At 38.4% G+C, this 15,926-nt stretch overlaps 1 protein-coding gene across 1 annotated transcript in view; it reads left to right on the top strand.

Moving 5' to 3' along the window:
• The window catches only part of LOC124254689 (leucine-rich repeat serine/threonine-protein kinase 2-like), a 42,513-nt gene extending 28,329 nt beyond the window's left edge, over positions 1-14,184 (top strand). The window contains exons 13-23 of the mRNA XM_046688535.1: positions 616-745; positions 2,913-3,046; positions 3,797-3,925; positions 4,760-4,840; positions 6,482-6,624; positions 7,822-7,939; positions 8,898-8,998; positions 9,277-9,396; positions 10,129-10,228; positions 12,612-12,710; positions 14,150-14,184. Of these exons, the coding sequence (XP_046544491.1) occupies positions 616-745; positions 2,913-3,046; positions 3,797-3,925; positions 4,760-4,840; positions 6,482-6,624; positions 7,822-7,939; positions 8,898-8,998; positions 9,277-9,396; positions 10,129-10,228; positions 12,612-12,710; positions 14,150-14,184 (1,190 nt within the window). The remainder of the gene's footprint in view (positions 1-615; positions 746-2,912; positions 3,047-3,796; positions 3,926-4,759; positions 4,841-6,481; positions 6,625-7,821; positions 7,940-8,897; positions 8,999-9,276; positions 9,397-10,128; positions 10,229-12,611; positions 12,711-14,149) is intronic.
• Positions 14,185-15,926: the final 1,742 nt, after the last annotated feature.

Here is a 15,926-nt window from a genome sequence, read left to right as displayed (position 1 = left end):
TGATCATCACAAAAACTTCACCTATGTTTTTTACCCAGTATACCGGTTCTCAGAAAAGAAATATTACAATACGTATCGTTTGAAGAGCATATTGTGGTATACCGGTATAGCGGTAATACTGTGCAGTCCTAGCTGATAGAATGAGTAACGGTCTTCTCCTTGGGTGATGACACACCATCAGCTGCCTTACACATAATTACCTGACCGTGAAGATCCGGTTAGAATTGATCTTCAGTAACCTATGCTTGTCGTAAGAGGCGACTAACAGGATCGGGTGGTCAGGCTCGCTGACTTGGTTGACACATGTCATCGTAACCCAATTGCGTAGATCGATGCTCATGCTGTTGATGACTGGATTGTCTGGTCCAGACTGGATTATTTACAGACTGCTGCCATAATGCTGGAATATTGCTGAGTGCAGCGTAAAACTAAACTCACTCATAATTACGTTAGTGCTACCAGTATGAAACAACACGTCCTACTGCATGTTATGATTTGTAGGAAGAGTAGGTAGATCCTGCAACGGAAATATCAGCTGATCCTATTCTTCAACCGCGTATTTGTTGTCAGATGTACAGGGCTGTCTATATGTGAAATATGTGGTCTATCTTCCAGACGGACTGTGCAAGTGTCTGATGGAGAAGAACGCCCACATCGCTGTCCTGGAGGGTGTAGCTGCCCATGTCACAGATGCTGCTGCCATGGCTGCCGCTTGTCGTGCATTACGTGGACTCAGTATCTTCCAGTATGTCAGCAACATAGCAATATCATTATCAGACCAGACCCAAGTGATAAAGATCGTTATGAGACCCAAGTTATTAACATCAGAATCAGATCATAGTCATTGACATCATTATCAGACCTTAGTCACTGACATCATTATCAGACCCTAGCCATGAAGATCATTATCAGACCCAAGTAATGAAGATCATTATCAGACCCTAGCAATTGACATCATTATATGTCCTTAATCATGAAGATCATTATCAGACCCTAGCCATGAAGATCATTATCAAACACTAGCCATGAAGATCATTATCAGACCCTAGCCATTAAGATCATTATTAGACCCAAGTAATGAAGATCATTATCAGATCCTAGCAATTGACATCATTTTATGTCCTTAATCATGAAGATCATTATCAGACCCTAGCCATGAAGATCATTATCAGACACTAGCCATGAAGATCATTATCAGACCCTAGCCATTAAGATCATTATTAGACCCAAGTAATGAAGATCATTATCAGACCCTAGCAATTGACATCATTATCTGTCCTTATTCATGAAGATCATTATCTGTCCTTATTCATGAAGATCATTCTGAGTCCCTAGCCATGAAGATCATCATCAGACCCTAGCTATGAAGATTATTCTCAGTCCCTAGCCATGAAGATCATCATCAGACCCTAGCTATGAAGATCATTATCAGACCCTAGCCATGAAGATCATTATCAGACCCTAGTCATGAAGATCATCAGATCCTAGCCATGGAGATCATTATTAGACCTTAGTCATTAAATATCATTATCACACCCTAGCCATGAAGATCATTATCCGACCCTAGCCATGAACATCATTATCAGACGTTATTGCTTGTTAACATTTCACCAAGATCTGAGGATATCCCACTAGAGGTCACATCTGAATGACCTTTCCTCTGACCAATCAGAGTATTGCTTCTCAGATGAAAGAAGAGACAGGACAAATGTGTTTTCTAATCATTCAAATTTAAAAATATTAACATAGACATTTTGAATGTCAGCTACAGGCTATATGATGGATTCCCTCATTATGTCTGTGTGTCTCTTGCTTCTCTGGGATAAATATCTGAAAAGGAAGACACTTTAGTAGTCCATGAGAAGTACTGAAACACATTCTCATCCATCTTTTAGACGTTCCATAATGTATATTTTTCAGTTTTCAAATTTAATTGAGACCTTTTTCAAAATATTCTTCAAAGTGTAGTCTGGTACAGAAGTTGCAGCTTGAAACTGGGGCCTTAAAGGTTGAGGAAGCTGCGTTCTGATTAGCTAATGTCGACTTGTGAGTCATTTTATTGGTCGGTCAGAGTTCCTGAAATGTACGTCAGACGTGGTAGTTGGCATTAACATCTGCGTTTTATGAGAAAATAAGTGAGTGTATGGTTTTAGTCAACTTTTAGTAGTACTCCAGCAATATCACGGTGGGGGACACCAGAAATGGGCTTCATTGTACCCATGGGGGAATTGAACCCCCCATGACGAGCGACTGCTTTAACCACCAGGCTACCCCACTGCTGTTATGAGTTCAGTAACACCTTCAGTTAGTGCTACAGTACAGTCTTGATTATATAAGGGCAGTGGATAGCTCAGTGGTTAAGGTGTTCATTCGTCATGTCGAAGACCCAGGTTCAAATCCCCACATTGGTACAATGAGTGAAGCCCATTTCTGGTGTCCCCTCTGTGATGTTGCTGGGATATTGCTAAAAGCAGCATAAAACCGTACTCATTCACTCTCTGTTGATTGTATATGTTTGGAATGGATGTATTTTTAAGATAAGGCCAGACTAATTTTATTGCTTGTTTTTTTCTGGATCGGCCTGTCTTATTTTTTCAAGAATATGAAAAACAATAAAAAATTAATTTTCCCTGCTCAAAAAATAAAATCCTGATGTTTTTATTGGCCAAAAATGTAAACTTACAAGAAAAATGTTTTTTAGATGTGTTTTGCCCCATATACACTTCATAAATTGCCAAAAGTAAAATAGTATTTAGAAGGAAGGAATATTACTTTGACAGGTGATTTTATTTTTTTTAAATTTTTTCCCTCCTGCCTTTAGGTTTTCTGAGGACCAAAATACGTAAAACAAGAAATAAAATTGGTCTGGCCTAAAGTACTTTATTCATATTGGTTGTGAATATTTGTTACAGTGATGAGCACAAACAAGCCGTATCAGAACAAGACAAGACACTCATTTATTTAACTGAAATCCTCCGGACTTTTCAAAATGACACAAATGTTCAGAGTGAAGCAATTAGCACTGTAGCTTGTTTAGCAGATGTGGGTGAGTATTCAAACTTATCTGTCCATGTTTTGTTAGTTGAAAAAAAACAGAAATTGGCAGTATTCCAGCTGTTGTATATGTCCTGTGAGTCATTAAGTCATACCCAGACATTTTGATGGTTGGTGTTATGTTGATGACTATATACTGGTCACTTTGGAAAATGTATAAACCAGCATACTGAAACAAAGACTTACGGCAGTCGTAGCACTACGATAGCTTTATGGCCCTGGCTTGTAACTGATTGAGTGGGTAAGGTTCTACACCATTTTGAGTGATATTCCTGCAGTGTCATGGTAGAGGACACCAGAAATGGGCGTCACACATTGTACTCATGTGGGAATCGATCTCGGGTCTTCAGTGTGACAAGTAAATGCTTTAACCACTGGGCTACCCCACCACATCGGTTGTAATCGAGACATCTTTGCTACGCAAAAGAAGTTAACGAAGACCTAAGTTTTCACTATAGTTTATGTCTTGGCTAGCTGATATTGCCTTCCATATGTGAGTTTTCTTTAAATGCTTGGAGTAGTACACATTGCTCTCATGTGCTTAATTGATGTGAGTCATGTGAAAGCAGAATTTTAAGTGGAAACTTCTTTAAGCAGATTTCTACTCTGGTTTGAAAATACCAATGTGAGTACAACTATGTTGAATACCTCAAGAGAAAATACTCAATTGGCAAAAAAAATAAAATTTCTTGTGTAGTTGTAATACTATTGAGAATCATTAGTGATTCTGTTTTTGTTTCAGATGTATTTCGACATCTTTGTTTTGTAAAAAAAATCCACAAAAAAATCCTTGTTGCCATGGAAGTGTTTCCTGATAATGAAATCCTCCAAGAGGCTGGCATTGAAGCACTGGCAGTTCTGGGTGGAGCAGGTATGTTGTCACATAACCAGGCACCTGTTCTACACATTCCACTTTAAACAGTCTGGAAACGGCCTTACCCTCCTGGGAGCCATGCTCTCTCTAGATTTCTCTCCTTGTACACAAGAATGAGTGAGTATGGTTTACGCTGCTTTTAGCAATATTCCAGCGATATCATGGCAGAGGACACCAGAAATGGGCTTCACACATTGTACCCATGTGGGGAATCGAACCTAGATCATCTGCAGGAAAAGCGAATGCTTTGACCACAAGGCTACCCAGCCATCTCCTTGTACACAAGATGGAAGCAGTTTGTAGTGAGGTTTTCTGGAGTTCTGGTACTGGTATCATAGACAAGAAGGCCAACATACAGCCATATGTGTAGGACAAAACACGCCCAAGTGTTTATTGAGATTTAAAACCTCAATCTGTAACCAGAGGGAAAGTATTTTATCTAAGTTATGAACCCCCAGTGACTATGTGTCCCAGTCCACCCAGCTGTGAATGGGTACCTCATAAGGATGGGAAAGCCACATTATATTGGTGTGCCAAAATGGCTGCAAGAGTTGTATTCTCCCCAGGGAGTTGAGATTGATAATACGATGTACCGTTCAGATTGACATCCGGCGATCGAGGGAAAAATTAAGCACCTTTGAGCAGTTCAGTTGGAACTCAGCACTATGCAAATATCAGATATATAAAAAATAAATGAAAATAAACCCCCAAGAATCTTAATTTCTGACAAAGAAATGTTTCCGATATTTTGAATGCCATGAAGTATATTCAGTTTGTAAGTACTTGTTACGTTTATTTGTTTGTGAGTATTGTTTGTTTTCTCATTTCCAGTGAACGGAGCTGAGATCCTGAATTCTATGGATGTCGTGCAGAAGGTGGTCCGCAGCCTCCAGAAATACTCCAACAATGACAGTAAGTTCATATTTTGCTTCATGTTTCTTTATAATATATAAATATATGGTTTATTTAGAAATGTACATAATATTTTGAAAGGAAAATACTTCCAATGGTAAATCAGTAAGGGGTTTTGGACAAGTGTCCAGCTTGTGATCAGGATGTCCATTGTTTTAATCCAGGAATTCAGCGATAGCTGGAGCACATCCAAAATCATAGTTACTGTATTCTCCATATTAATCAGTCAATTAGGGTCCTAAGTGGTCAAAGTGTCTACTTGTCATGCCCATGACCCAGGTTCGATTCCCCACATGGGTACAATATGTGAAACCAATTCCTTGTGTCCCCTTGCTTAAGTATTTCTTGATGCGGCGTGAAACCCAACTCAGTCAGTCTCCTTCGTTGTACAACCCTGACTAACTTCTACAGTAATAATGTTATAAGCATCCTGAGGCTTTTTTGATTGGATGACTATTTTGGATATCAAAGAGCATAGTGATTCATGAGTCCATGGTATTTCCTATTACATTGGAGAAAAACTACCCTTGTTAATCGAGGATGATGAGGAGTTGCATGCCGTGATCTTCCTCATCCATTGGTTGAGGATATTTATCCTAGTGGACTGGAGAAAATACCCTGCATAAATAAGGATGATGTGACCTCATCCATGGATGAGGTAATCTGTCTCACAGTCCCAGAACCGTATTATTTTCCATTCCACCCAGCCCTTTCTGGAGTGCTTAAGCCCTAAATGAAGCAAGTCTAGATTTCCTCAGAATCAGTATCTCTTTTTATCCCCTGCAATGCGTTTTGCGGGGGGTATTAAAATGGACTCCGTCCGTGCACATTTGTCTTTTCCGGAGCAGAACTCTAAAACCGTTCTATATTTCTTCACCAAACTTGGCACATAGATTGGTCTGGTGATGTACTGGTGCCTTTTGGTTGTTTTGGAATTCTGAATAAAATATTTTTGGCATTTCCATGGCAACAAGTTTGACTTAGCCTGAAATTAGTGGTAGTGCTCTTTTCCGGAGCAGAACTCTAAAACCGTTCTGTATTTCTTCCCCAAACTTGACACATAGATTTGTCTGGTGGTATACTGGTTCCTTTTTGGTAGTTTTGGAATTCTGAATAAAATATATTTGGCGTTTCCATGGCAACAAGTTTGACTAAAACAGAAATTAGTGGTAGTGCACTTTTCCGGAGCAGAACTCTAAAACTGTTCAAAGTTTCTTCACCAAACTTGGCACATACATAGATTTGGTGGTGTACTGGTGCCTTTTGGTAGTTTTGGATTTCTGAATAAAATATTTTTGGCATTTCCATGGCAACAGGTTTGACATAGACTGAAATTGGTGATTGTGCTCCTTCTGGAGCAGAACTTTAAAAACCTTTCAATACTCTCCTTCCACTTTTCTATATACACACCTAAATATTTGACATAATCATAACTCGTAGACATTATCATGAAGAGTATTTTGCCATTGTGGGGGATTTTGATGACTTTGTCTTCTTTCACCATTTGGGCGCCTTTCTGTCAAAACTATGTCTATTCAGAATCTAAGAGTAAGTCTAGGGTGGAGGGTATTTATCCTAACAGACTGGGAAAATACCCTGGATAAATGAGGATGATGTGACCTTCCTTATCCATGGTTCCAGATATCCAGAAGAAGGCGCTCATCTTGGTTCAGATCTTGGCGGACACCAAACTGGTGTCATCCCTAGTGACGTGCGACATGTTGGCGGACGCCATCAGCAACGTTATGGCAGGACACCCAAACAACATCAGCATCCAGAGAGAGGTACCCTTACAACCTGATTAGTTGGGCTACAACTGCTCAATATTCATACTAGTTTAGTTTGTTGTGTATCTTCGCACATTGCAGTCAGCTGTCTGTAACCATTTTAGTGTGGACCGAACATTCCAATGATTAACATCATGAGCTTTGATCTGTGCAATTTGGAAACAATGACATATCTTATACAAAGTCAGCAAGCCTTACCACCTGATCATGTTAGTCGAATCTTATGACAAGCATGGGTTACTGAAGATAAATTCGAATATATATCTTCATGAGGGTAAATTTCTGTAACCCTGATTTGTCTGGGTTGTTTTTAATTTGTAGTCTACAATATTGCAGATGAAGCTTGTCAACCTGTAAATAGTCAAATGTGTAGTATGAAAATCTTTGATATTAGTAAAATTCCTGGCTGATAGGTGTGATGAGACAGCGAGATAAGTGTTATCCTTAGATGTCCACATCAGTTAGGCCTCATGGTGAATCCTGTATTGGTGACCACCTTGAACATCTACCACAGAAAGTAACTTGTAAATGTATTGGAAAATTGGTTTTAAAATGGCGCCCTAGAATTTGTTGACTATCAGACCCTATGACAGTGTATTTTCAAATGATTTAATATGGAACTCATTTTGCGGGGGGTATTTAAACTGACTCGTTCCGTGCGTCCGTCCGTGCACATTCGTCTTTTCCAGAGCAGAACTTTAAAAACGTTCAATATTTATTCACCAAACTTGGCACATAGATAGGTCTCGTGGTGAATTGGGGCCTTTTGGTAGATTTGGAATTCTGAATAAAATATTTTTTTGTCTCCATGGCAACAAGTTTGGGCTCAGAACATTTCAGATGCAACTAAAAAATATATATATACTGGACAAAATAAGTTAGGGATATTGGTGTTTTTATGATTGATATTTTATTAGTGTGTCAATGAATAAATAGATCATTATTCATAATTCAAAATTTACATATATCCCTAACTATTTTTGTCCAGTATATAAAGAAAAGGCAAAATAACTAATTAGAAATAAATGTTAAATCATACCCACCCAACTCTATTTACTTCATGGCAACAGGTGTGGAACATACAAGACAAGTATATGGGTGGCAACTTCTTGTTTATTGTATAACACAATGAGAACAATGGAACATGTTCCTTGTACCGATGCTTGTTACTAATCCGTATCCTGTGTTCCACAGGCTGTGGTTGCCATGCACATTCTGGCAGAGAAAAGCCAGCGTATGAGTGAAGTCCTTGTCAACAAAGACTGTCATGAAGTGCTATTTTGCATTCTCGAGAACTTTGATGCTGACCAAGGTAAGAAACAAACACAATGTTTATGTTCTTGCTCAGCCCCAGCTATGAGACATTCAAATATATTTTTATGAAAGCTGAAATAATGCCAGTGCTGAAAGAAGTCAAACATGTTTTGGAGAGACTCATTATTTTTCCAGCGCATCATGTTTAGTGACAGCTATAATTTGTTTTATTTCAGCCTTTCGGAGAACTTTCTTTTTTTCAAAATATTCACAAATGACCAATATAAGAAATGAGTCCCCCAATCATAAGAGATTCAGTATCTAAGATTCTGAAATATACCAAGATGAGGCATAGTATTAGGCCATGTAACAACTTCTGCACTTCCTATATAACAGTAAGAAACAGAAAGATGAAGGTGGTCAGAATCATACAGTGAGCTCTGCCTGCACCAGTGATTTGTCTGGATTTGAGCGACATTGGGTAGTCTAGTGGGTAGTCTAGTGGTTAAAGCTTTTCCAACGAAGATCCCTGTTTGATTCCTCTCATGGGCACAAAGCCCATTTCTGGTGTCCCCGTGGTGATATTGCTGGAATATTGCTAAAAGTTGTGCAAAAGTAAACCAACACACTTATATTATGCAGCAGTATGTTTGGAGCTTTACTTCTATTATCATGATTCTCAATGCCTTTGGTCCAACTCTTGTTCCTATGGGGTGGCGAGGTAGCCTAATAGTTAAAGTGGTCGCTCGTCACGCCGAAGACCCAGGTTCGATTCCCTACATGGGTACAATGTGTGAAGCCCATTTCTGGTATCCCCTGCTGTGATATTGTTGGAATATTGCTGAAAGCAGCATAAAACCATAGTCACTCACACACTTATTCCTCTATTGGAGTACTCTTCTGGTTGACCTAAAGCTCTCTTTGAGAAACTCCTGAGACGTTCTGAGTTGTAATTATACTCTTGTGACTTATTTGTATGCTTTGACAAGTGGAAGCTTTTGACATTGTACTTACAGGTCTACATGATCTGGCCAGTGAGTGCCTGTATGTCATTGGCTGTGTCCAGAACTTCAAGTCAAGAATGTTGCTGTGTGCTTGCAAAAATGGCTTCCTAGCTGTAAGTCTGATTTCAAAATACAAATGTAAGACTCTCCCAGTCTGAAGAATCCAAGATAGTTTTGTACTTTTGTAAATAAGATTGGGACCAAGAATCATCCTTGTTAATGATTCACATGTGAGAAATTCTCTCTCTTGTTCACAATGCAAGATGCACATGGAGAAACATCTATAGTTTGTAGCAATTTCACAATTCTTGCACTTTTAAAGAAATGGAGATGTGTTTTCAATGAAAGACAGAGCTGAACAGCATGTTTGTTATATTTACATTGAATCCAGGGTGTGGAATGTCTGATGGTGATTGGAGCAGACGTCAACACAGGTCAAGGTCAAGGCACACCACTGTACCATGCTGTTGAAAACGGAGATGAGAAGATGGTGCAGTATCTCCTGCAGCAGGTCAGTTCATTATCCAACATTCTCTGTTGCTGCAGCAATCAGGATACCATACCTAGATAACGAGGTCACAGTAATATATGTTAGTACAGTGAGAATGCGAACAAGACAAAGACTGTCTTTTCCTCTTCTAGTCTCCAAATTCTTCGATAAGCTGCTGTGTCTAAGGAAATAACCTCTTGCAAAAAGGGAATGATCATGAAGATAGATTTCACATTTGGTTCAGGAATAATCTGCATTTCCTCAAGATGACATTGCAAATAGAAATAAGAATTCATTTTTTGACCTTTGGGAACGTCACTTTTATCACAGAAGCATAAGTCTAATTTGAACTTAGTGAAACTGACAGATATGTTATCTAGATAACACCACACCTAGATAACAAGGTCACAGTAATACATGTTGGTACAATGAGAATGCTATTCCATCAAGGCACCCGTGAAGATCCGGATTAGAATATTGATCTTCAGTAACCAATGCTTGTCTTAAGAGGCGACTAATGGAATCAGGTGGTAAGGCTTGCTGACTTGGTTGACATGCCATTGTGTCCCAGGTGCATAGATTGATGTTCATGCTGTTGATCACTGGATTGTCTGGTCAAGACTCGATTATTTACAGACTGCTGCCATATAGCTGGAATATTGCACCATCTGCTTGTAGTTGTTGGCAACCTAATGGATAAGATGGTCTTGAATCATAATACAAGTTATCAAACTAAATCTTTATCATCCTCAGTGCGTCACGGATGTCCAGACTTCCCTCAATCGGAGCCTTGCCAATGATCAACACAACATCACAGGGATGCTGTTGGCTCATATCGGACAAGACAAAGACGGTCTGTTCCTCTTCTAGTCTCCAGATTCTTCTATCAGCTGTGGTATCTATGGAAATAACCTCTTGTAAAGTGGGAATGATAATGATGATAAATTTCACATTTTGTTCAGGAAAAAGACAATATCATATACAGGCTCTTCTCACAAGATGACCTGAGGGCTTTCAACCACCAAATTTGCAATGAGGGAGATTTGAGTTTGCAGTAATCAAGGTTTTCATGAGAAAATATATTTCTCTTACTTTCTGCACCTGAAATGGATACATATTCAACATCTTCTTATGCAGGTCAGAAAATCATGAATGCTGATTTAAGAAATTTTGGAAGAAAGTACCAAAGCAAATAAGAATGAGAATTCTTTTGTGTCTTGTTAGAACATCACTTTCATCACAAGAGCTTAAGTCTGGTTTGACATTTGTGGAACTGACTGGTATGTGATCTTCGGTATGAGTAGGCACACGTATAGACCTGTTTTGGGGTGTTCTGACCTTGGCTCACCTTCCAGCACCAGAACACTATTTCTTCCAGTAGAGGAAAACTTGTTATCTTGAAACTTAAAACCATACCTCTGTTTTAAAAAAAAATGGATTGATATCACTCTGCCTGGCTCACCTCAAGCTAACAAGATTTTTCTACAGAGTTATTTCCCTTTATACTCGCTGTACTTTCAGTCTGATGTCAGGTAGACATGATTCTCAGACATGGTTCTCTGTCCAGTTTGTCCTGATGTGATTTGGGTGTGGTAGATAGCTTAATGGTAAAGTGTTTGTTTGTTACACCAAAGTCCCTGGTTTGATTCACAACTGAGTGGATCATTGCTCAACATGTCCAAAAACCGACGCCCATTCCCGATGTCACTGACTTGATATTGCTGAAAGCCCTTTAATGGCGATTATAAGTGACACACATAAAGAGGGAGATTTCTAGATGTCAACTTCTTTATTATAAGGTTTCGGATGTTGTTTTGGAGAATATACTTATTACTCCATTTACCTGATGGAGTAAGAATATACTCCCAAATCTTGTCTTCCTTCACTTAGAAGTTGACATCCACAAATTTCCCCGTTCCTTCTGGATATTGCTGGATTCTAATTCAACTTAGTATGTAACACAAGTTCTGATTGGTCAATGCTATAAATTTCCGACCGTATAATCAGCATATACGGTCGCAATTTGAAAACCGATTCACCGATACCTTTGAATGTATCCCACACTATTGGGGTAATGCTGTTTCGCAGGACATTGTCATTTGCAGAAGCCATTGGTCAATTAACTCCCCTATCCAGCTAAAATGGGTGGAATTTGTGTTAAAAAAGACAAAACAGTATCATAAATTTAATTTTAAGTTCGAACAACTTATTCGCAACGGGCTGTTGACCCAACACTGTTAGATCATGAAACAAGGTTTATGACGTCATTATGTCATTCATTTGACAACAGAACTGATAATGGCCCGTAGTTGAGGAATCAGCGGGCCGCTCATTTCTGTAACTAGAGGGCGGTTTCATCATAATTCCGTCCATTTTATCTATAATACTATGATCTATTCATCATTGTCAAATTTAGTCTGTGTGCACATAATAAACGTGTGTAGTTTGAAAAGGGAACTACTTTCTCTGGCGATGGTGTAAGTTGAAGGAGTGATATGATTAACCTTTGACCTAGAGGAACTTTGACCTGGTTTAAATAATGAATTTCTTTCACGAAAACACAGCGTAAAACGAGTTGAATTAGAATGGGGATATTCAGAGTAATTGTGTTTGACGAATTGGGGACGTATATACACCGGTATACGTCCCCAATTCGTCAAACACAGTACAGTTATCCCCTAATTATTGCTAGGAGTGTTCTAAAACCTTGCTCACTCAGTCTCTCACTTCAACATTGAATTTTTATCAAATATCTTCCTGCAAGTCTATTTGGCAGCACAGTGCTATCAGTTTTACTTCATGTGTGGTGATAGACTCATACCTTATTTTGAAAAAGCATGTAACTAAAACTGACAAACATTTTGATATATGTGCGGTTTTGACTCCAGCATGCTGTAACTGAAGCGTCTCGTGGTCTTCAGTAACCATGCTTGTCGTAAGAGGCGACTAACGGGATCGGGTGGTCAGGCTCGATGACTTGGTTGACACATGTCATCGGTTCCCAAATACGTAGATCGATGCTCATGCTGTTGATCACTGGATTGTCTGGTCCAGACTCTCTTATTTACACACCACCGCCATATAGCTGGAATATTGCTGAGTGCAATGTAAAACTAAACTCACTCACTCTAGTAATACCTACAGTGCTTGTAACTCATGATGTCGCGAAATTGTCGCGTAAAGCAGCTTCCACTCACTCACTGACTGTAACTGATGAATCCTCTTTGTGTTTTCAGCTGGCACTGTATTGTGGAATGGTTTAGGCCTTGGTGACCTGCGACCTGAATGGTTCATGCCGTCACTTGCCAGAGCCAAAGAACGTTTGCTGCCATCAGGTAGGCCTCAGATCTTCATAACCTCGAACATCACATGCACCTTGTTTGATACGTCAGTTAGCAGCTCTTCTGTCCATGTTTACTGACATAAGGCCTTGCATTTGTTGTTTTACCAAAGGTTTTGCTTTATATTGAGTGTCGGTGATGGAAACTTTCAGCTTTCAGATGAGTACTGCCAGCACTGAATGGAAAACTAACTCATAGGTCAGGCTATTACAGAAGTACAATTACAAAACGAAACTCAAAGACAAATGCTTGTTTTTTTCCCTTTGTATAATGCTTTTTTATTCTTATTAGCAAGATGAGAACACCTTTCTTTTTATGTTTCACCTAATTGTATAACACTGTTAACCAAAATAAAATTGTAAAAAATCAATTTATTTATTACTTTCAGTAGTGTAATCTTTTGTTTGTACTTTCATAAACCAGCAGAGAAATAGTTAGGCCAAAGGCTTTGCACACATATGGTTCAACAATTGTGTTTAACCATGCTAAAATAGTGCATTCCTATCTTATTCCACTGCTTTTTCATGATATTTTTGTGTGATGAGATCACAAGAACACAGCTGATTGTGTTGCATTTAATGACACAGAATCACAGACAGCTTCTTTTCAGGTAAACGTTAAGTTTCATCATTCTTAAAATTCCTTCATTTGCTAAGCAAGGTCTCAGATGGAATGTACGTTTATGTGGAGTTATTTCATTGGTTGTTGATATAAAGATGATATTGACTCACAACAAATTCTGTGCAATGTTAATATATAAATATCTATAATTTCTTTCTTGATCTTGTGCACTTTGGACAGCCATGATGACCATTTATTGTTCTCAGTACATTTGCTGTACTAAAATATAATGTTTTGTCTGTACCTATTGTCATGCCAAAATGACTCCAGACACATGTGCTGTGATACTGACAGCAAAGAGTGACACCACAATGACGAACACTGTCACGTTAACTGTCGTTCATATACTGATTGTGTCAGCATGTCACATGACCTTGTTGTCACGGTAACTGTCATTCATATACTGATTGTGTCAGCATGTCACATGACCTTCTTGTCACGGTAACTGTCGTTCATATACTGTTTGTGTCAGCATGTCACATGACCTTGTCACGGTAACTGTCATTCATATACTGATTGTGTCAGCATGTCACATGACCTAATGTTGTCATGGTAACTGTCGTTCATATACTGATTGTGTCAGCATGTCACATGACCTTGTTGTCACGGTAACTGTCATTCATATACTGATTGTGTCAGCATGTCACATGATCTTGTCAATCAAGCTGCTGTAGGGGAATTCCCAGTGTCTAAAAAATAACGACAAATAGGGAATGTAGCATTATAGAACAATTCAGACAGGTCATGTATGCAGGTGGGTTAAGGTAATGAAGTACAGTCAACTCTCGTTAATCCGACACTTGTTGTTGCAGAGAAATATGTTGGATTAAAGAAAATGTCGGATTAATGAAATTGTCGGATTAATGTATTTGTGTGAAAATATCAATGTTTGCTAAATGTCATGATCGTCATACTGTTGCATGCATATCAGGTAGATCTAGTTATCTTCATCGTATGTAAAAATATTCACAGAAATAAAAAAATACTAACTATACATCCTTGTTATCAATGGTGTAACTTCTACAAGGGGTCGCTCAGCAGGTGGTGTACTCGTGACAGACATGAAAACTCATGTCGGTTGTAAACATTTTATACAGCTCGCTCTACTGTTATTTCTTGATTAAATCGTCTCAATTAATTATCCTGTGTTCCTAATTAACAAGTGTGATGTTCACCGACGTCAGTGTCAAGCAGCCAGTAAGGCACACACATTGTTTGTATACAGTCGGATCATCCAACCGGCTGTATTGATTTCGGATTAACGAATGTTTTACAATGTATTTACAATAATCAGTTGCGTCGGAGTCGGAATGCGAGAATGTCGGATTAACGAGAGTAATTATCACTGTTTTAAATGGTTCCCTAATTTTTTGTCGGATTAACGTGATTGTCGGAGTAATGAGTGTCTTATTAACGAGAGCTGACTGTATCCAATAAAAATTAAAACTCTCTCAGTGTTGATGCCATTATAGAATGTTAGTCCAGTTGAGATGACCTCTGTGTCAGTCAAATACTGGCTGGAAATATGTCTGTGAGAAGTTGAAAAGGAAGAAAATTCTGATGACAGAAGTCTGTTATCCATGATGTGGTACTTGTAGATTATTGCATAAAAAATTTGTCTGAAGAGAATGAAATTGATTATTTCTGTGATTTTCCTGTATATTAAGCTACTCATTATGATTGAACTGTCAATCATATAACAAAATATTCTGTCTGAATTTTGGCATTTTTTTCCTCTAATACTCTGGTCCTTGAGGTATGCCTTCAGTTTTATGTTGCCACCCAGATATGTATCTAGGATTTCAAACTGAATGCATTTGGGTGGCAAAATAGTCAAATCTGTAGTTTTATTTAAAATTGAGATGTAATTTACAGTGCATATTTTTTTATTCAGAGATTTTTTAACATCTTAACATTGCATTCTGTGCGATAGTGGTGTTCCGATTAATTGAAATAATCGAAGATTGGTCGCAGTGACCAAACGACCAAGCAATCGATCACATTTTCTCAAAATCGAACACAAATGATTTTGCAACTACTCGTTTAATGTTTGAAACACTTGACGACGGAACATCTAAAAATGCGTTTAATTGTTAGAAAACTCACTTGACTAACTGAAAAGTAATGACTGAATATTTCTTGAAGACTCCAGGAAGTTTTTCTTCATGATATATCAGTTATCATATTAAAGTAGCAAGTTGCATCATGTTATACATATCTGCAATAACAACCCGAATAGAAACATCTGAAAAATGATGCTAACCAATTTTTTCGATGATTGATCGGCTGTAATGAAACAATCATCAGTTATGAGATTTTAACCAATTCCCAACACTACTGTGCAATGATGTAAACTAAGCATGTAATCTGTAGTATCTTGGGATTTTTCTTCTCTTACGACCGTAATCATTGACACAGAGTATGAAATGTGACCTCAGCAATATGGGGTTTACTACTGGAATGGATGTTACGTTCAGGAATCCCAAACCCTCATGACTTCTAGTGCATTAAGGTTACACAAGTTGTCTTATACAGATACTACGTAATTCTCGTAAACGTCTTGGAATACGTATTTACAATCCTTGATGT

This window comes from Haliotis rubra, unplaced genomic scaffold, assembly GCF_003918875.1.
Source record: "Haliotis rubra isolate DU_JTF1 unplaced genomic scaffold, ASM391887v1 Scf58, whole genome shotgun sequence".
In the NCBI taxonomy this organism is placed as follows: Eukaryota; Metazoa; Mollusca; class Gastropoda; order Lepetellida; family Haliotidae; genus Haliotis; species Haliotis rubra.
This window is presented reverse-complemented; position numbering and strand designations above follow the sequence as displayed.